The following is a 21,842-nucleotide window of genomic DNA, read 5'->3' on the forward strand; positions in this document are numbered from 1 at the left end:
ACAAAAGGTCAAATTTGACAACCAATTCAGAGCATTTTGTCTTCTTTTGAAGTGCGTATTGACACAATATTTGTTAATATTAAATGTTATATAAATTGGCTACATTGCTGTGCCTCGAGCTCTGACATTAAGGACTCTACTGCTCAGAGTAGTATTTGTGATTGACAAGCAGGTCAGCATTTTATCTATTTTTAATCAAAATTGAATTTAATTTTCATTGTTTGCTGCTGAAAGCAATAAAGTTTCATTGAATCGCCTAGTTGACAAGTGATTAAATTCAACAAAGACCCACTCTCTCCCTCTCTCTCTCTCTCTCTCTCTCTCACGCTATTAATGTCTGGTTTATTTACATTTGTGAAGCAAACAGATAATTAAGCGTTCCACAAACGATATGTTTGATTAATGAATGGACTTGAATGGTATGCCTCCACTTGACATGCGTGAAGAACATGTGCAAGGCAACGGAAGTAAATATGTATGTGTGAAAGCCATCTATTCATGCAGTGTTTGCTCTGCATTCATAACAGTTGGCAATCTCTGCTGCTTTTTCAGCACATTTTTCTGTGACAAAAGAACTGAGACGCTTGAAATAAGGTGACAGACAGCATCTGGGGCTGACCTCTGACCTTTGTGCACACAAATGGGCCCAAAAATGGCAACCTGCTATGCTTCAGCAGATTTCACACTAATGCAAAGAATACACACACGCACACACACACACACACACAGTAAGGGTAAATATTTGCGAACGTTAATGACGCGCTTGACAGGCAGCCCACACACACTCATACATGCGCCGAGGGAATAGCTAGAAACAGGCAATTGAGCGGGGAAGGGGGCGGCGCCAGGCCACGCCCTGGCTCTGTGCGCGGTTGGTCTAGCCATCATGCAGCTGTGCCAAATTTTGCATAACATTGAACTCGTTAATTAAATACCAACCAGATTATGGCCAGCAGCAGAAGCAGAAGCAGCGGCAGCGGCAGCGGCAGCTGTTCAACGGACTCGTAATTTTCCTTGTGGCTGCTTTCATAACGATGCTAATGTAGTGCCAAACCGGGCAACTGAACTGCTCAATATAGTCATGAATAAGTGTGCTTGTGTTGGTGTTTGTGTTTGCGTTTATGCGGTTACTTGAGCTACACAGAGAAACATGCTGTATGCTGTGTGTGTGTGTGTGTGTGTGTGTATTGCAGCTTAAGTAACTAACAGACTCAGCGAGCACATGGCAAAGTCTGCTAAAGTAAACATTCAGCTGCACTGCCGGAAATTGCAATGGTGAGTGAATCAACCCGGCTCGCCAGCCAGCAGCCGACCCAGAGACCCCAAAAACCACCCAAAACCCACCCAACACCCACCAGCCACACGGACGGAACGTTAGAGTTTTCTCTAAACACCATTTAAGCTTTGTGGCGCAACAATTGTCGAAGCGTAATTAATGCGATTTGGTTATGTTGCCATCGATTGGCGGCAGTCAACACACACACACACACACACACACATACACAGAGAGAGAGACACCCAGCTAGCTGTTGCTGCTGCTGGTCCATTGGCCAATTGGCTTTTGTGTTCATTTTTGTAAAACATTTTCTAAAAATGGCAGTCAATAAGCTGTTTATTGCTTTTGGCCCACTGCTGCAAAATGGTTCAGCCATTTGCCCACAGAATGCGTTTAGTGTCTGCGCTCGAAAGTATGCTATGATTTTTGCCTAAGCAGGTAAAACTGTTTAAGCAGTTGAGTTTATGTACCCAAAGCCCATTGAGAGTTAAAATGGGAATAAATAAATGTATAAAATGTATCGAAAGTGAGCCAAATAAATTTATAGTGCTTAGACACCAGACGGCCAGGACGGATTTTAAAACCAACCGATTCAAGGCTTAAATAACAATGATTTATTTCATTTATTTTAATATGTCAAACTATCAACTGACTGCAATTTAACCAGCATACGGAACATATATTTGACCAAAAATAACTAAAATATGAAATATATTTCTAGGAAAAAATTGTTTTTTTTTTCATTTTTTTCATTTTGCCGTCAGCAAGTCGTGTCAAATCTCGATTTCGTTACATAACTTTAACTGTTAGGGCTGGGCATTAACATAATTTGTTCTGTTTTTTAATAAACTTGAACTCCATTCTCAGTTTCTCATCTAGCTAAAACGTATTTCAGCGCTTGACAGCTCGTAGGGCGCACGCATCAATCATGCATAGCGATTCATCAAGACAATTTGAAGCTTTTAATTTGGCAAATTGTTTGAGGTGTTTTCCGGAAATTCTTTACAACTATGAACGTTACATAATTGTGAGCCGCATAGACAGGGGCTCGCACTCAGCCCTGATGGAGCCGACGCTCCCTTAGACTCATTAGTGATTTTCCCCCTCGGCCTTAGTGCGCAGAGCGTATGCTAAAATTATCCGCAAGGCATAATAGAAGCGCATATATTTTCATATTAAAAGCTCAAAGCTAGATGGCCATACAGGCGAGTACGCATATAGATTTATGTGTATTTATGTGTGTGTGTGTGTGTGTGTGTATCAAGTATACGCATATACAAGTTTTTATGCCTGGCAGCCTTGTCTTTGTCATTAGGGCTGAGCCTGTTGTTTGTGAGCTGTTCTTTATCCAACAGGTTTTTTCCATTTTCATTTTCGTTTTCATTTTCTGTATTTTCTTTTTCATATACTTTTGTGAAATTTCAATTTTGGTGCCGGGCCCCATCGTAAACTCATAAATCAAAATGTCTGCGCAAACAAAGCCCAGCAAAAGTATATATAAATACATATACATATATGCGAACAGAAAAATGTGGGCAAGTATGCCCAGCCAGCTGAGTGAGGCAAGGATGAGTGAGGGTATTATCAATTAAAGCAATAGGTTTAAAAGCAATTTTTGCACATTGAAGCGAGGGCTCAACGCATGCAATGCCATTTCGAGTGATTAAACAAGCATAAAGGGAACTTAAAAGCCAACCACAAAGTGCATACACGCAAACACACTCTGCGAAAGGAAAGGGAGAGAGGGAGTGGGAGAGAAGAGAGAGCGTGAGAGAGCAATTGCTGGCTGGCTTGGTTGACTCCTTGGCCGAATGGCTGTCAAACAAATACGGGTACGGGTACGCACACAACTTGGCAGATTACTAACGGATATATAAAGGCATCAATCTTTAAATGTCTCTGACAATACAGACACACATACACATATATAGGGTGGCGGAGAGTTGCATAAAGTGTGGGCTGAACTGAGTTTAGTTGCGACCAAGATTGGAATCCATATCATAAATTCACGTCAGCTTGAAAGGAAATGCGCGACAGCTCCTTAAAAAGTCGTTTAGCCTTCAAGCGACTTTAATGCACTGCAAATTTGACGCATGTCGCAAAATTATTGAAAAGCTTTTTTATCAATGGAATCCAGCAAATGAAAAGATGTGGGACGCGAAGCAAATCAAATAACGCAATGCAAACAGAAGAAAATCAACCAAATTTATGAAAAGCAAACGCAATTTCAAGGTCAATGTCAGGCTCAAAACAGGATAATAAAACATGTGAGTAATGGAATAGGTAGAACAAGCTTAGAATCAACAGGAGACTGCAATGAGAAGCTGGAATATAAAGCGACAAGTAAAAATGTAAGAATTAAAGAAAGAAAATTGTCAGTGAATTTAAGAGAGAAGCAAACAAAGGAAAGCTCAAAAGATGAGCTCTAATCTTGGTTGAACAACAAAGAGAATGCGAAAGCAGTTGAAGGTGTAAAAAAGTGAGTTTAAATAACAAAAATGTTATAGTTTATTAGTCTTTGTAATTTTTGTAAACAAACAGAGATGAATTGAGAAGCACAATTGATTTTCCATAATTAAGTTAAAGGGAGAAGCAAACAATGAACCGAAACAGATACGGAAATAAGCAAAGATTAAGCTATGAAAAGTGTTGTAGGGCAAGCACAAAGAAGGAATTCAATTAAAAACCGAATCAGAAACAAAACACAAAACACAAAAAATGAAAGCCAAAAGCGTTGCCAAAAGCCATAGCAAAGCAAAATAGAAATTCAGAAAATATAATTCAGCTGAACAGGCAAAACGAGAAGCCAACAAAGAAGAGATTTGAACAACAAAAGAACGCTTACGGCATAACACGAGAGAGAGAGAGAGAGAGAGAGAGAGAGAGAGAGAGAGAGAGAGAGAGAGAGAGAGAGAGAGAGAGAGAGAGAGAGACAGAGATGGGATGCTCAAACATTAAGCATAGCCAAAGTACGAACTGAGCCTAATCCAGGGGAAATTGCGAACAGAAATAATTAAAACATAAAACTATAATGGGAACATGAATAATTCATGTTGCATATTATTTACATGCTTTAGCGTGCATATATTGTTTTAATTAATTTGTAATTGCATATTGGGCAATGCCGGGCGAAAAATAATAATAATAATTATTGATGGCGCAACATCACTAATGGCATTAACACATTTTGTGGACTGGCCGGCGAGGCACGCAATGCGCTGCTGTAAACTCTGCGTGCCGCCAGGGTAGGGGGGAGGGCGCGATATACGGAGGAGGCAGCCACGAGTGCTTTGGGGCGTGCAATAAAAATGTAAATTCATTCCGTTAGCACTCCAACTCTGTTGGGGTGGAGCGCAGAGCCAATGCTAAAGCCAAAGCTAAAGCCAAAGCCTGTCAGCTGTAGCACTAATGATTAAATCGATATCTGTATCAATGTGTGTGTGTGTGTGTGTATCTGTGTACGTGTTTGTATCTGTATCTGGGCATCTAGCTCATATTGTTTCGTCTGCCTGTCGGCTGGATGCTGGTGGCTGTGCTTGCCCCGCTAGCTGGCCATTTGTCTGTGGCCGAGGTCGATGTCGATGTCGGCCAGTGGCTGTCAATCTTGGAGATGTGCCGCCATTTATTAGGCATCTCAAATTTGTTTGTCAATTTTACAGCCGACACAAATTCGCCATTGGACGCTTAATCAGCCAAATAAACAGTGCGCATATTTATGCTCAGCCATGAAATATGCAAAGCGTTAAGCACCACAAATCAATTGGCCCCAGCGTAGCCAGCCCCAAGCAGGCAACGCATCATGCATTACGCATACGCTCTGTGGCTCCCAGCCGAAAATATGGAAATTGTGAAAACTTTGAAGGTCGCTGCTTGAAATCCTTTTCACATATTTGCCCCCATCCAGGCCTCCTCCAGAGAGCTGTTGCCGCTTTTGTGGGTATCAAATAAAATTTACGGCAAGCCGCGAACATTGTGACAATTTGATTATTTCATGTCAAAATGGCAAGCATCTCTTCGTTTCTTTTTTTTTTTTTTTCTTTTTCCTTTATGCTTTTTATATCAAATCAACAAAGCAGGCGACATGGGCGAGAGGCGAAGGCAAACAATGAAACATTTTTTTCTTATTTTGCAAATGACTAAAATGACTAAAAATTTGCTTTGCGGGCAGAAAGTCGAAAGCGCGACATTTCTGCTCCGTCGCATATTTTTGTGCGGCTCACGCGGCGTATGCGCAACTTTAGTAAGTGGATGCTGCTGCATCAGATCAAAGCTGTCACGCAACTAGTTGTGACTCTGACAGCCAGCAGTTTATAATGCACACGAAACTGGGTCAGAAGTAATTAAAAATAGTAAGAGCTCTCTAAGCAGCTTGCAGATATACTTGGCTAGGAGATATCCTGCTACCATAGCTGCGCTTTAGCTGAGCTGTTGCTTTAAGCATTCTAGCTAGACTCGGCAATATGCGCAGATATTGGGAGTAAAATCTGTGAAATATGTTGAGAAATATGTTAGAAATATCTAAAGTTTGAATATTACTTTTTATTATTTCATATGGCAGCTTTTATGATCAAAGCAGACTTGATCCGTGAAGACTATAAGAGACTTTTCTTTTTTATTGGGTTTAGTGTATAAATAGTAAAAATCGTTAGAATTAGAAAGAATTAATCCAGATTTATTATATAAATATAAATTATATAAATAATTCCTAATGATATCGCAAAGTCAAGCATATAGATATTTTCTACTTAATATAAAACTTTAAATATTTATATAAAAACAATAAAAAAATGAATAAATACGATATTAATAATATGAACTAAATAATAGTATCAATTAATTTGTGATATTAAACACAATCATAACTTAACTATTTGTTCCGACTGATTGACTGACTGCCTGCCTGATGGATTGTCAAACAAACTCATGCTGATTAATTGATTTTTGATTTCGGAACTGATTGAAAGCATTAAAGGCATACTTATTGATAAACTGCCATAATGATTGATAAACAGACAAACGCAGCCATTGTGGACAGACTAATTATTTAATGACTACAACAATCAAATGCCAGCGTCATGCTGCTATCCTTAGAGCATTCGGTATTTCAACAACACTGGAAAATTCATTGGAAAAAAAAAACATATGTTGAAGCCTGTTTGGGTGGTAATCAAGCCTTGATGTACATACATAAATCAAATTCCATTGTAATGCTCATTAAAAATAATTTCATGGCTGAGTTCTTGACGCATCGCAAATTTACCTGAGTTTGTTAGAGTTTGTTTAATGAATTCGTATTACAATGAAGAAACTTTTCCACTCTGTTAGCGATTTTCATTGGCAACAACACAACAGATTGTTTTCTATTATAGTTAGTGAACACAAAAATGAGAAAGTTTTTGATATTGCAGAACCCATCAGAATTTCGCTGGAATTTAGCATACAAGGAAAATACATTGGGAGCACAGTAATTACAACAATAAGTGAGAATTTTGAAAAGAAATTTCATACAATTTACTCATTCAGTAAAAGAAGATTAAATGTAATGGAATATTATATCGACTGCCGATGCTTTGCACATAAATCGTCGTTTCTTCCCCATTCGATTCGTATGTGTGCTTACTAATGATTAATTAACAGTATGTGCCACGCCCATGCGACACGCCTCGAAATTGTTTGCCAATTCTATTGTTCCAAAATTCGAGCAGACGAAATCTAATGAATTATAAGGATGTATGTGTGTGTGTGTGTGTGTGTCATTAGGGACAAGTGCAAAGTTCCAGCTGCCATATAATCGATTTTCACATTAATTAAGTCCTAATTACACGCACAGCACCCCATTGAGTCTCAATTCTATTCGTTGCCACAATGACGTGAAATATATAAATTTCTGCACTGTTTGCCAGCTTAAAAGTTGTTAAATTTCTGTTGATTAAGATGTGTGTAAACACATATAACATAATTAATTGAAAAGCTTGTGCCTCGCCCAGTGCCTTAAGGCGAAACATTAAATTAAGCCAAACGACTGTTCAGAACATGACCCGAATTTCAAATTTAAAGCCGTAAGCCATATAAATTTCCGAAGAAGCGCAAAAGTTTTTTGGCTTTCGACTAAATGTGCTATCGCATTTAACTTTTCGGCTTGCTTTCCAGCTAACGTGCAGCACTCTTCCAGTTGCAAATTAAGTTTACAACTCGGCTCATTTAAGTGACAGTTATACGTGACACACGCACACACACGCACTAAGACAATACCAACACAGAGAAGTCATAAACTATTGAAATTAACCCAAAAATTTAACACGACTTTTGCTAGCAGCCCCTAATGAGAAGTGAGTGCGGCTTTCGCGTAAAATGTGGTTAATCTTTTATTACCTCTGCGAGAATTTTGTAACTATCTCTCCAAAAATATTAAATTTAAACTTTTTGATATTTATTTTTAGAATTTTCATTTCAACTTCGGTAGTCATTCAAGAAAAAATCTGTTGGCAGTTGAAATTAAATTTCTGCAGAAATTGCAAAAAGTTTTAGTAAAAAACTTTCAATTTCAACATAATTTTTTTTGCAAAATATTTGTTTCGGTGCAGCTCTGTGGCGAATGAATTCAATTATAGTGTATCATGTGTGTATAGAATGATGAATAAGAGAAACACGAGAATATAAACTTAATTAAAAGCATTGTGCACGTGCAAACATTTTAGAAATTATTGCAAACAAATTTGATGCTCACAAATTTTGTAAATTAAATCAGATGAGCAGAAAATAGGAAAATATAAATTTGTTCGACAAGTAAGCATGCAAATAGATGTTAAATAAATTCCTCATAATTTCACACAAAACCTTTTGTATACTCCATTCAAGTAATTGGCACACAATGCTGCCCCAAAAAGTAGGCAACAGTTTTGGCCCTTCCTCTCCTCTCTGATTTTACCCTGCGACATGGCCAACGATCTTTTAAAGCAGCTTTTAAAGCATTTTACAATCGGAGTTGATGGCAATTCGTGCTGGAGAGAAAACAATAAAATGCTAAAATAACAATAAAATATCCTTGTAGCTGTGTGTGTGTGTGTGTACTTGGCCGAGTATATTTATGGACACAAGACAGACCAAAATCTTACAGAAGTAGTTCATAAAAAATGCAAAATACGTGTTTTTCTCGCAAAAAAAATAAAAATAAAAGAAAGATGCGAAAGGTAAATGAAAAATGTTCATTGTCGGAAATACAATAAAATTTAAATAAATAAAAGTGCTGTCCTTGGACGAAAAGAGCAATTCGAGAGAATGGAACTAATGCAACCGTCAAATAATTTTAATAAGAAAAGCAGAAATGATGGGCAAAGTAAACAATAACAGAGCAAAAACAAAACATAGCAGCTATAAAAAAAAAGAAAATAATCATCATAAATGCAGAAATACAAAAGGCAAACAAGTTTCGTTTTGCTTATTATAACAATATCGCGGCTGAATGGCAGCAGTTGAGCGCCACAACTTTCTGTAAAAACTGCCGAGATGAGCATGAATATTAAGTAATATATACAAAAGCAACAACCACACACACACACGCGCACACACAGATAGACACGCCGGAGCACACACAGGTGAAAGTTTCTCAATGAGAATACGCAGACAATTAAAACTTTTCACTTGCCATTTGGCTGCAGCGGGAAAAGCAGGAACAGCACGTTCATGTAGCGCACGGGGGCGTAACACGCCCAAACTAACGGCACTAATTGTTTTCTAAGTGTTGCCAAAGACGAAAATTAACATATCACAGCATGCGTGCCATCGACAACTGAAGCGTTTCTCAACCCCACAAACAATTTACGTACGTCTCGTTAGCTACGTGAAAAGCCGGCGCGACTGGCGAACAAGCTGAGCGACTAAGCGACTGAACGACTAAGCGAGGCGGCCACGGCAAAGGACATCTGCGTTATGTGCGGCTCAACAAAGTTTGGATGTTGCCAATGCGAGGCGAGTCGCGAGCCAGCAGCTCGTACAAATAACGAAGTCTGCGTTCGGCTAATGCGTGTGTATGCCTGTGTGTGTGTGTGTGTGCGTGTGTGTGAGGCGCTTGTGCACGTGTGTGTGCCGTAAGTCAGTGTGCCGCAACTGTTGCTCTTTTTTCAAGTTTATTGGCTCACAAGTGTCAAGGGAAGTACGTATTAATGGCAACGTGTTGCAAAAGGCACAAACACGGTAATAGCAGCGGCATCAACTGCGCCAGCTGCACGAAAAGGTAGTTTTCATACGCAAATTGTAGTAGACAGCATCGAAATAGTAGTAGCTATTGCACTAATGACTTGAGCAAACAGAGTTGCCAGATAGTTGACATTGGGATTAGATTACTAAGCAAAGCATTTTTGATTTCGCTTAAGCAAGCTAAGCACCATATCTACATAGATATAAAAGTGGATACGCCAGGATATATTTATGCTACATATAATATATAAATTGATGCTTGGTTTGAATCATTAAATATGAGGATTCAATTTTTAAGCTTGAAATATTTAATAATTTAAGCTCTCATATTTAGACTCCTTGTCAAGTCAACGACCGCAGCCACCCAACGTGGTGGTCAGGAGTGCGGTTGCAGGTTAACCAGCAGCGTCTGTCTACTATCACTGAGCCTGGGCAGTCGTCACATAAGTTTAAGCATATGTATCACACACACGCACACACACACACACATACACATAGATAGGTGCAGACGGCTTTCGTCAAGGCATGCAAATGGAGACGCTGGCGATGCTAAAGACAAACTCACAAACTGCGGCACGCACCCGAGGGGGCACTATGTCTCTGTGTACGTTTACGTATGCATGTGTGTGTGTGTGTGTGTGCGCTCCTGTTGCTTGTGTGTGCGCGCTTTGCAACTCAATAAGTTGTAATTTTCTTTGGCATTTTATGTGCAAAAGACGCCGTCGCCAGCGACAACGGTCATGGGAATGGCAGAAGCGCGAGTGCGCAACGGAAATTGAAGATGAAAGCAAACCAGATAGAGCACATAGCAGACACACAAACCTAAAACACCTAAAAGGATGTACGCTGGAGCAGACATCTCACAGTGGACCAAAAACTCGACTCCGGCCGTGGACGATGGAGGGGAGCGGGCAAGCCGAGGTGCCATGCGACTACTACATTGTGCGATGGCGTGGAAAATGGGAAAAATGTGCAAGGGCACGCATAATTGAATATCGATGCTCAAGTTTTCTTTTTTATTGTCTTTTTTTTTTTGCCTTTATTTTTCTCTTGTGATTATGTTAGTTTACATCTAATTATGAATACGTGGCGGTGGCTGAGTGTACGTTCTCTAGGACATACCAATTCCTGAATGTATTACACAAAGTTTATTGCCCCATAAACGTGCTCCAGTTCTTGTTGTTGTTGTTGATGTTGTTGTATTTGCTTTTTATTTTGCTGTATTTTTTATGATACACGCACTTAACGCAAAAATCTCATCTCTTCGGACTTAGAAACATTTTTTATTCTTTTGTATTTTTTGTAATAAGCGCACGTGGCTGTAGCTACAAAGAGTAGCTGACACATACGAATACGCGCTGAGCCATTTAATAAATATACAAAAATTAAACGGTACTTAACTTCGCGACTTTTACAACACTGCTCCACACAACGCGCACTCCGCTTGGCACGATGTGAACTGGGCAACAGGAATCCAGGCACTGAAACGCCAACGGCCTACAAAGCGCAGTAGGTCCTGGATGCCCAAGCAGCGATACAAACACAAACACTCACACACACTCACACGCACCCACAAACAAGCAGACACACAGAGACGACGCGTCGACGCTGGCAGCGCTGCTGCTGCACTGACTGACTGACACACAGATAGAAGTTTCTGTATGGGTAATGATTTCAGGTAGAGCAGCATAGCGGCAAGGCTTTGTCTGGGCCGCGCGAAGGGTGAGAGCAACAGCGCCTTTAACTGTTGCTCCAACATAGAGAGAGCGACAGACAGAGCGAGCGAGCGAGCGAGAGAGCGCCCTGCTGTGAGAGCGGCCAGTGTTGCCGTGCTGCGCACACCCTCAAAACTGTTGCGCCTCTATGCTCGTCATCGCATTTAGACAATGCTCATTAAGTTACGCGTAAAAGCTTTCGTGACATAGTTTTGTTGGCACGTTTGGAAGCTTTTACGCCACGCTGTGTGCTGTGTGTGGGCGTTTGTTTATGTTTTCTTTGCGGGAATAGCATGTGCTACACCAACACAGGCACACACAGCCCCATACACACATTTAATAATGGCATTGCAAGAAGCACTTGAAGCAAAGTTTTTGTTTGGCTGTCTGAAAAATGGCGTCGCTTGACCTCAGGCTCAGAGCGCCTGTCTTTCTATGTGTGTGTCTTTTGTGTGTATGCTTTGCGCCTTTTGTTAGCGTAGGCCGCAACGAATGAGTTAATTTCATGTTAGACCAAACACAAAGTACAACTCATTTCTCAACTGTTATTTTTTTTTTACTTCCCTTTTTTCAAAAGACGGTAAATGATGAGCTATTAGAGGAATATAATTGAATTGCGGCTTTAAATTTTTAAGTATTCCTATTGAAGAGAAGATAAAAAGAAAGCGATGCACTGCGCGGCCTTATAAGCCAAAAAGGCACCAGCAAATTAGTATATTTTGACTGAGGAAGCAAACAATGGTAAAGGTAATGCTGAAACAGAATGAAAACAAAATGAAAAAACAATTAACTCGCTCTGAACCCATGCGCACACTGTGCTGTGGGACCTATAAAAACACACTCAATACTTGCATTACACTTTAGACAACGCTCATTTCATTCATTTGCGAACCACGGTACATCGAGAGCCCAACCAAATGGCAAACAAATTAAATTGTAATTAATCATTAGGCTGCTCCACAGCGACTGCAGCACGTGCGGAGCGGCCTTTGACAATGGCTACAGCAGTCAAAATGCTCTGGCAAATGTATATATTTGTATACATATAGATATACATATATATGTATATGTACGTACATACATATACACATTCAATTAATTACGCAGCGCACAAGAGGCCAGATAAGAGCGTTTGCCATTCAAGAAATTAAGCCTGGCGCCAGCCAGCCAACAAAAAACAAACTGGAAAGCACAGCAAAAAAAAAGGGTCTCAACAAGGATTAACAATTAACACCCGGAGCATTAAGGTGACGTATGTGGCCAACAGAGATATATTTACATATACGAAAATATGTACATACATACATGCGTGAAAATAAAAATGAAATTATGAATGGACATCTGTGTATATATCCAAGCAAATTGCAATTTTTCTTTTTTGGCTTTTGTTGAAAATTGCGTGGCAATCAAGGTAAGCGACAAGTCAAATCACAAAGGGGTTTGCGAGATCGACAGACAGATACTCTTTAGTTAGTAAAGCTTAGAAAATATAGAACCAACTTAAATATATAGTAAGAAGCTTTTATGTAGTGTATTAGCTCATTGAGCTAACAATAAAAGAACTTTATTTCAGAAATTTATCTTGCAATATTTATTATTAATATCGAATGTGTAATATGGCAATGTGTTTTCACCACAACGTTTTTAGTTCATCTGGTGCTCCATGTATATTATTTATGATTAATGCAAAAACTCGTTCAACTTCGGAGCACAGGGCACATAAGCAAAACGTATTAGCAGAAAACGCGCCAAAATTGGCTCACTTTAATATGCTGTGCACACACACACACACGAACAACACACACACAAGCACATCTAAGCACGCACAGCTAAACATTTGTTCGCATTTGGTTAGCGCTTGAAGCTTCTTATCCAAACAAACCGATGAGTCGCAAGGGGTAGGGCCGAAAGGTGGTAGGCGGGGTATAGCAGGCAGTGGGTGTGCGTGTGTGTGTGCTTGTGCGTGCGTTTTGTTACTTGTTACACATTTTGCCACCGTTATTTCTTTCATTTACTCGATTTTCCTTTATTGTTGTTTGCGCGAGTGTCGTTATCATTTGTCGGTTCATTCCCGCCATATGTGCGAGCCACCCACAAAGATGGTATGCCACGCCTCTTGCGGTTTATGCGCTGCTTGTCCGTGTAAAATGCACATAGACCATAAAAATCTGCTGAATTAGCCTTTTTCGTGACAGCCCTAAAACATGAAGGAAGGGCAGTTTCTACACACCTTACACTAGAAGGTTTCTGTTGAGGTAAACTCATTATATATTATCTACTACTATTCTAATTAAAATCAAGGCAACCAAGTTTTTTTTTTAATATTTTCACCTAGTTTCTGCACTAGCATAAACATTCAAAATTCAGCTTAGTTCAGGCTCAAATTTCCTGCTGGGTTCTTTGAAATGCAGTAAGCGCCACGCGGCGTTGCCAGATGTCCGCAACAATGTTGTGTACCATTCGCAGCGATAAGCAACAACGTCAACAAAAACACTCACTCCAAAGCATTTACAAGCATTTGCACATATGTATGTACGTACATATGTATGTGCGTATGTGGGTGAAGAAGTGTATGTATAAAATTTATGTATAGTGGTGCAGCAAATAAAAGAAAACGTAGTTCCAAAAATAAAGTGGCCGTCGTCTCATTTTAAACGAATTATAAGTTCTGCCCGCTGCGCAGCGCTTGACGGAAGCCAACAGCAACAGTCGTTGTCACTGCAGCTGCAGTCGCCAACGGGTCAGCAGTCAGCAGGCCCCGAACGGCGGCAACAAATCGAAGCCACATAAAGAGATTATTGAATTGTGTTGGGGACGCTGCTGCCGCCGCGGCGTCAGCTGTTAAATAGTTATTGGCATGTCCTACTTTATGCACAGTGCAAGCAGTGATTTGGTTAATCTAAATGTGGGCGGTCAACGGTGAGTGAAACAATTGAAACGTTAGCTTTGATGACGCATGCAAAACAAAAATCTGTGGGAAAACCCCCCCTACCCCTCTCTATATCACTATCTCTTTCCCCTTCCATGGAACTGCAGCTTCTCCACGTCACGGCAAACGCTAACATGGATACCGGACACCTTCTTTACGGCACTTCTGAGTGGCCGCATCTCGAGCTTGAGAGATGAGCACAACGCCATCTTCATTGATCGCGATCCGACGCTGTTCTCCATCATTTTGAACTACTTGCGGACCAAAGACATTGATATTAAGAACTGTGAGATTCGTGCTCTGCGTCATGAGGCAGAGTATTATGGGATTACACCACTGACCAAGCGTCTGGCCTTGTGCGAGGATTTGAATCACTCCTCGTGCGGAGATGTACTCTTCTATGGATATCTCGCGGCACCCGCCATGCCGCCCAACGACGCGTTGCAGGCCACTGTGGAAACTGCCTCAACAAGCAGTCCCATGGAACCCCTTCCCACTTCATCAGGCGCAGCACGACCTGGTTCCATGGTGCGTGTGCCAGAGACGTCGTCATCCTCTTCGCGACACTCGTCGTCACATTCACGCAACTCATCGTGGGATTTGCGCTGTGGACGCGCGTCGAACAGCGCCTCTAGCTCCAATGCAGCACCTGTTGCTCCGCCAGCCGCGTGGAATCCAGTGGGTGGGCACTCGCGCAACGCTTCGCTAGACTTTATGCGCCACTCACGCAACTCGTCGGCTGACTTGAACAAGGTGATACGGAACGAAGTGGGTCTAGTATTTAGCCCCACCCAGAGCTCGAATTGGACGCCCCCGCTGCGCGTGCAAATCATCAAGGCACACCAGAACTGGATTGCGGTGGCCTATGCGCATTTTGTCACCTGCTATCGGGTCAAGGACTCCAATGGCTGGCAGCAGGTTTTCACTTCGCCACACATCGATGCCGCCATCGAGCGCATCGCCATTAACTCCAAGGTGAACACATCTACGGCCGAGCCGATGCCAAGTAAAATGATTGCCATTTCCTATGGCAGCCAGATACGCTTGTGGAGCATACAAGAGGGTGGCCACAAGTCCGACATTGGCACCTTCAATCTCAATGTGCGTGTGGAGTATCTGTTCTTCATTGGCAGCCAGCTGGTGGCGCTCTCCTCCTCTGGCAAAATTGGCGTCTGGCATGCCATGACACAGCACTGGCAGATACAAGACCTGGTGCCAGTGCTCTCCTTCGACTCAGCAGGCTCGTTCTTGCTGCTCGGATGCAACAACGGCTCCATATACTATATAGGTAAGTAGATAAAGCCCAAGCGAGCCGCCTCTCTTAACAAGTGATCTTTTCTGAAGATATGCAAAAGTTTCCGCTGCGGATGAAGGACAACGATTTGCTGGTTACCGAACTGTATAAAGATGTCAACATGGACCCCATCACAGCCATATCCGTTTATCTAACGCCAAAGACGTCGAATTTCAGCGGCAACTGGATAGAGATCGCCTACGGCACCAAATCGGGCGCAGTGCGCATCATTGTCCAGCATCCCGAAACGGCCGGGCATGGTCCACATCTGTTCGAGACATTCTTTGTGCATCAGAGCCCCATTACAAAGGCAAGACTTGATTGAATATGCTCAAGGGAGTCTCAACATTAATCATTCGATCTTCCCATAGGTCATGCTGTCCGAGCGTTATTTAGTATCGGTGTGCAGCGAATATCACCATGTACGCACCTGGAGCCTGACGCGCTTTCGTGGCATGCTCTCCACTCAGCCGGGCTCCACACCGGAGGCTTCCTTCAAAATTGTCTCACTGGAGGCCATCGATAGCAACTACAGCTATGCGGCGGGCAATGATTTCGGCCCTTACGGCGATTACGATGACATGATATTCGTGCAAAAGGTGGTGCCCGAGACGAATCAGCTGTATGTGCGTCAGGCCTCGAATGGAGATCGGGTGTGTGTCATACGCTCCGTGGATGGTTCGACCATATCGGCATTCTGTGTGCACGAGTGTGAGGTGTCCTCACGTATGGGGTCATGCTTCATACTCACCGGCCATTGCAATGGCGCGATACAAATGTGGGACCTAACTACAGCACTGGCGCTGCATTTAAAGGATGAGCCGCAGCAGAAAACTTCGGGCGGACCCGACACAAACGAGCTTCTCCGCCTACTTGACCAGTGTGAAATCAGCAATTCATCATGCTCAACACCTTGTATGTCACCGTGTCTATCGGCTATGGGAGGCGGCCTGGCCACCTCTATAGCCCGCATGAAGGCTAGTAACATTGCGCTGCTGAATCGAGACCAGAGCCAGCAGCAGCAGCAGCAGCAGCAGCAAACAATAGCCAGCCAACCGCCGCCGCTGCCGCCGTCCTCATTCCTGGCTCAGGCGCAGCAGCAACCATTGCCAGCGCCGCCACAGGCAATGCTGATGATGCCGCTGCAGCAACAGCTGCCAGCGGCCGCTGGTGTCGACATGGACGCAGCGGCAATGGCTCAGCCAGCCGACGGCATGAATGAATGAAACGTGGAAGCGGCTGTTTCGGCGCTTGTCGGGCGCGTTTCATCGTTAAGATTTCATAGGTGTAACTTGATCATTGACTATCAATACATATTCCTACAGTTTGTACTGTGCGCGTTCATCTACTACGTGTGGCTGGTGCGATCTCGCATTGCCAATACCATGAAGCATTCGGACTCGGCGCGCACAGATATGGTGACGGCAGTGGATTCCGGTGCTGCCGGCCCCAACTGACTGCATCCGGCATTTAGCTAAATCAAATAATCTCTCATATGTTGACAGAGGTATATACATATACACATACACATACACATACAAAAACACACACACATATATATATATATATATATATATATATATGCGTAACTATTGTGCTCGATGTGGTTGCAATTGCAATTGATGCTCGTAATATGTTATATGAATCTATGTACACACAGTCTTGTTGCACGTGTAGTCTTGAGTGTGTTCCTCGTGCTACTGTAAAACGTAAATGCGATTATATAATAAATACAAACTACTATATCAATATCATATTAACAAATTGTTTCAATTGACCATGACGGAGTTAAACCCATTCAGGGTTATTTTTCGGCATTTTCAGAGCTCCATTTGTAAAGATTAAAACATTTCAGCTGACAGTAATCAATAATTTATTCTTTTAGCTTAATGATTTTTGTGGCTTGAATACTTGCAATTGTTTTTGTGTGGGTTTATTAAACTCTTAACATTGTCGTGGCTCGTCTGCCAGTATTACATTATTATGTTTGTATACATATATAATCATATTTAATGGGCTGCACATACAGGCGATATCAATAAAGTAAAAAAGCAGCAAATAAAATGCCAACATATAAAAAATATACAATCTATAATATAGTTATCTTCCCTCGATTTGCTCACTTTGTTTTCTTTGCTTTATTTAATATCTCTTTCTGCTTTATCTATGCGGCTCTAATCAATTGAAATCGCCTCGCCTTTGTTCTGCATTCAATTTAAATAAAATAGGACGCACTGGTATTTATATTATATAGTATGTAGTCGTACATACATACATATACATACATATGTATAGTCACATATATACGTAGATATAAGACATGAAAGCATATGGGGTCATATGCCGCTTGCACGTATTATCGAGCTTAACATACAAATACTTTGTACATAAAGTTCATGCTATTTATATAACTTAGTGCTAGACTAGGTCTAAAGTGCGAGCCGATATGAAGCTGCATAAAATGCACGCAACACACGCCTATCCAAGATTTATTCTTTGTCTCCATCTTTGCTGCTGTGCATCCAATGTGATATGTGCGTTAAGAAAAATAAAAACTATTGCTAGGCAAAACAAAATGCTAGGGTGTGTGTGCGTCTCTTTGTGTCTGTGTCTGTCTGTGTGTGTGTGCTTTGTGAATATAGTTCAACGAGATCCAGCTCACTACGGCTTGCAGCCCCACGGTTGTTATTGCTACACTTGAAAGTAATCATCCACCACCAACTGCTGCTCACTGGGCGTACTCAACGGGCTGTTCGCCTGCGTATTGTTGTCCGACTCGAGGCGCTCATAGCCGTGATCCAGGTTGCTGCTGCTGCTGTTGCTGTTGCTGTTGTTGCTGCTGTTGTTGGTTGTTGTTGATGCCGTCGCTGTGGTTGTTGTTGTTGTTGTGGCATTTAGATAGCAAACCGACTCGTAGTTGGGATCTGTCTCGCTGCCCGTGCCTGTCAGCGATTCATACTGCGAGGAGCTGACCGTCTGCTGTGAGCTCATGCTGGTGCTGGTGGTCACGGTGATCATGGACAAGCTGGTCGCCATGGATGATGAATTGGGCGTAAGCGGCGACGCGAGCGTCACGGTCTCAGCAATGCGTGCATAGTGATCCGTCTCATTTGGCACCGCTACCAGATGCGCTTTGGTCTCCAAGATGCTGGCATAGTTGTGATTTGCATCGGCGCCAGGTATGGTGCTATAGACAACGCTGCTATCCACAACGTCGTCGGGCGGTGGCTTCTTCTCCAGCACTTTGGCATAGCCGTCATCGGAGTGGGCGCGACTCTTCAGCACCTCATAGTTGGGATCATAGTCCGACTTCTTTGCATCATCATCGTTGGGCGCCGTCTGGAGCTGCTCGTAGCCAGGATCGTTGCTGTTTGGTTTCGGACACGGTGGGCAGTTTATAGTCTCATAGTGCTTTGTGCTGGTGCTGGGCGAACTAGGTTTAACCTGAACGCTGATGCTACTGCTATTGTTGTGATGCGTCTGACTCCCAGCTGCTACAACCGATACAAGGAAGGCAATTGTTAGTAGATCGCATGATATATGCCTTGGCGAAAGTATAAAAGAGCTCAAGCCATATGCCTAAGAAGCGTAATCCTAATCTATTCTATTCATACTAACCACAGCCAGTTCCAAACAAGAACTGACGAAAGTGTCGAAACGCGCGAATTTCTCATTTTGGCAAAACAACTGAATTGTGGCATGGGTTAAGGAATAAGAAATAACAAATAAACCAGATACAAGGAAAGAGATAAGAGAGGAGACAAATTGGGCATATTAGGTAGTTAGACAGAGTATTTGGGAAACATTGATGTTTGCGAGTGACTGCAGTCCATTACCTGCTTCCTGTTGGCGCTCCTTTTGCAGCATGCTAGCCGCGTAGCAGTCCGACTTGCGATTCTCATGAGGAAGCTGGGTTTGCGTCTGCTTTTGGCCATCCGCGGGTATCGTCTCGTACCCATGATCCTTAGCCGTATAACTGTTGCTGCGTAAGCGACTCTTGTCAGCGCCTGCAGCTTGTGACTCCATTAGAAGCGCCGCTGCCGCACTATCCAAGGGACTCACCCCAAGCATCTCGGGCTGGTGCGACGAGAACTTGTGCTTTTTCATGACCTGCAAAACAATGGTGGAATCTTTATAATATAGCTGACTGCCTCTGCCAGTCTAGTTCCTACCTTAGCGTACATGCCCTCGATGTTTCTGTTGCCCTCAACATCTTTGGATGGACTTAGACTCTTGCTGTGCTTGCGCTGTGGAGATGTATTGCTCACGTCATTCGCATCGCTGTTGCCCTCGCCTCCGGCTTCTATTACAGAGATAACAGAGCTGCGCCCGGACGTAAGATTGCTACTGCTCGCCGCTGAATGTAGATGATGTAAGCCCTGCGACTGACTCAGACTTGCCTTCGGTGTCGGGGGCAACGGTGAATTCGCCTGTCTTTTCTCTGGCTTGGGCGAGCCTAAATTGCACACAGAGGACGAGGAAGATGCTTGCCGTGAATGCATTTGGGCGCGCAGACTGTCCATATGCGGAGGAACGGGCACTGCGTGATCCATGCTGTTGCTGCTGACTCGGTGTGCCGACCCAGAGCCAGAGCTGTGATTCAATGGCCCGCTGTTAGATACCGCAGCAGTTGTTGCCGCCAAGCTACTGCTGCTGTTGATCTCAACGGCCACTACGATGGGATTAGCCTGCATCGGCTGTATTTGTGCATAGGTCTCTGAGCCGCTTGTATAAATATCGGTGGCATTTGGGATATGACGGTTATTGGGATCTTCGATAGCTGCATAGGTTTCATCTACAAATGTATAGGGATTAGATCAGAGTTATTTTAAGAGAATCCACTTTATGACCAACCTGAATCGTCGGAGACAGTTGCATAGTGCGAGTCATTAACGTCGCGCGTAAGCGTTGTTTTTCTAGCCGTCTGCTTCGTTGGCGGCTGCTGTGCCAGAATATTGGCCAACGGCTCGCGCACGCTTATGCTCGTGTAGCCCTCTGCGAATAATAAAAACACTAAATAATAAGCTACGCCCATAAGAAAGTCTATGTAAGTGCACTCACTGGAAGAGTCTTGCGAGTCGCCACTAAAATGTTGATTTGCAATGGGCGGCGTCATATAAGGAAGATCCTGACTGGCCGAAATCATGCCCGCGATAGCTGATGCTGCTGGTATTTCTACCTGGGACGTCGACTCATCGTTCAGGTGCTGTGTTGAGTCGCCGTTGAGCTGTGAGCCACGCTGCAGTGAGTCGGTTCCATGCTGTGAACAGGCAGCTTTGCTGCTGGAAGCTTTTGCGGTTGTTGCTGCTACAGCTGAGCTAGAGGTGGACGGTGCATTGAGTTGGGCATATGGATGCTCGGTGGCACGCACTTTGGCGTAATCATGCGGCAAGCCCTTAACACGCGAATACGGCGAGCTCACGTCATCCGCCTGGCTAATGGAGCTGTGCTGCGACACGCTCGTTTGCTTTTTCAAACTGGGCTGTGCTGCTCAGAGCATAATAATGATGTGGGATTAGTACACATTTGCAAAGGGGAGATATATACGTACGACTTTGATTATGCGCATTGGCCAGCTGCTTGTCGGCAACCGTTTCATACAATTCCGAGCCATTGTCGTTGCTCTCCGCCACGGGTATGTCGGGCAAGCTGCGATGCGCCGCTGTGCTAGATCTGCCATTGGAATGGAATAAACACAATTAATGCAATTGAATGTCATTTGCATAGGAACGGCAGAAAAACACCAGCTGAGAACCCACCTCTTTTCTGAGTCAGCATTTGAGACTGTAGAGGCATTCAGCTCTGCTTGTGACTCACTATTGTTTACCAGGCTGTTGCTTGTTGCTGCCGCAATCGCAATTGAATTTGCATTGTTGCTATTGACCACAATTATTTCATCGGGGTTCTTCAGCTTCACCATGCCCTCCAGGCCGAGCATATCATTTCTGTAGAAATGCATATACATTGGATATAATTAGTACATTCATGTTTTTGGCGCGCGTGCATCCAACTGGAACTGGGACGCAACTTTCACCCGTGCAGTGCAGCGCTGTCCGAGTGTGTTGGCAGTTGGGTTACAATCACAGCGTGTGGTCCAATTTACTTACTTTGGTATCCTTCTTTTGCAGCAGAGACAATTGAAAAACATTACAACTAGTGCTAGCGTTAAATTTAGCGTCACAAGGAGATATGTGTAGGCCTCCAAATTGCCAAATTTTTTAGACTCAACCATGCCTACATTTATGTATATACATATGTGCTATGTATGCTTAGAGATAACAATAACACGATTTTATTGCCCCATGGGACGTCACTAAATGCATTGCACTTTTACAATTAAACAATTACAACTGATTTTTCACATAGTTTTCGCTAGAGCTGATGCAGTTGCAATGTTATTTACGATTTTTCCATTTGCCATTCACCCGAAAT

General features: G+C 42.9%; 3 protein-coding genes across 9 annotated transcripts in view; 1 reads left to right on the forward strand and 2 right to left on the reverse strand.

Annotated features, from left to right (window-relative positions):
- The window catches only part of btsz (bitesize), a 71,913-nt gene extending 60,957 nt beyond the window's left edge, over positions 1 to 10,956 (reverse strand). For 2 of the 6 annotated variants that reach the window (XM_030382296.2, XM_089256067.1), the window contains exon 1: positions 10,595 to 10,952. The gene's annotated coding sequence lies outside the window, so the exon portion shown is untranslated. Of the gene's footprint in view, positions 1 to 10,594 lie in introns of all 6 variants that reach the window. The other 4 variants (XM_089256068.1, XM_030382297.2, XM_030382300.2 and 1 more) reach the window with 3 other exon arrangements.
- A 2,579-nt stretch (positions 10,957 to 13,535) lies between these two features.
- Positions 13,536 to 17,174, forward strand: LOC108652256 (SH3KBP1-binding protein 1). The gene is made up of 4 exons (XM_018102398.3): positions 13,536 to 14,106; positions 14,224 to 15,404; positions 15,461 to 15,720; positions 15,782 to 17,174. Exons 1-4 carry the CDS (start codon positions 14,045 to 14,047, stop codon positions 16,634 to 16,636), a joined length of 2,358 nt encoding a protein of 785 aa, XP_017957887.1. The 5' UTR covers positions 13,536 to 14,044; the 3' UTR covers positions 16,637 to 17,174.
- A 92-nt stretch (positions 17,175 to 17,266) lies between these two features.
- Positions 17,267 to 21,827, reverse strand: LOC108652231 (uncharacterized). 2 transcript variants are annotated; one of them, XM_018102362.3, is made up of 8 exons: positions 21,518 to 21,827; positions 21,170 to 21,355; positions 20,962 to 21,083; positions 20,472 to 20,897; positions 20,265 to 20,405; positions 19,583 to 20,205; positions 19,247 to 19,520; positions 17,267 to 18,901 (listed from the first exon to the last, which is right to left on the reverse strand). In XM_018102362.3, exons 1-8 carry the CDS (start codon positions 21,640 to 21,642, stop codon positions 18,102 to 18,104), a joined length of 2,697 nt encoding a protein of 898 aa, XP_017957851.1. In that variant the 5' UTR covers positions 21,643 to 21,827; the 3' UTR covers positions 17,267 to 18,101. The 2 variants fall into 2 exon arrangements, with proteins under 2 accessions (XP_017957851.1, XP_017957841.1); XM_018102352.3 differs by having other exon boundaries at positions 17,267 to 18,904.
- Positions 21,828 to 21,842: the final 15 nt, after the last annotated feature.

The sequence above is a fragment of the Drosophila navojoa genome, chromosome 2 (genome assembly GCF_054131105.1).
Source record: "Drosophila navojoa isolate 15081-1374.11 chromosome 2, UAZ_NAV_1.0, whole genome shotgun sequence".
NCBI lineage: Eukaryota > Metazoa > Arthropoda > Insecta > Diptera > Drosophilidae > Drosophila > Drosophila navojoa.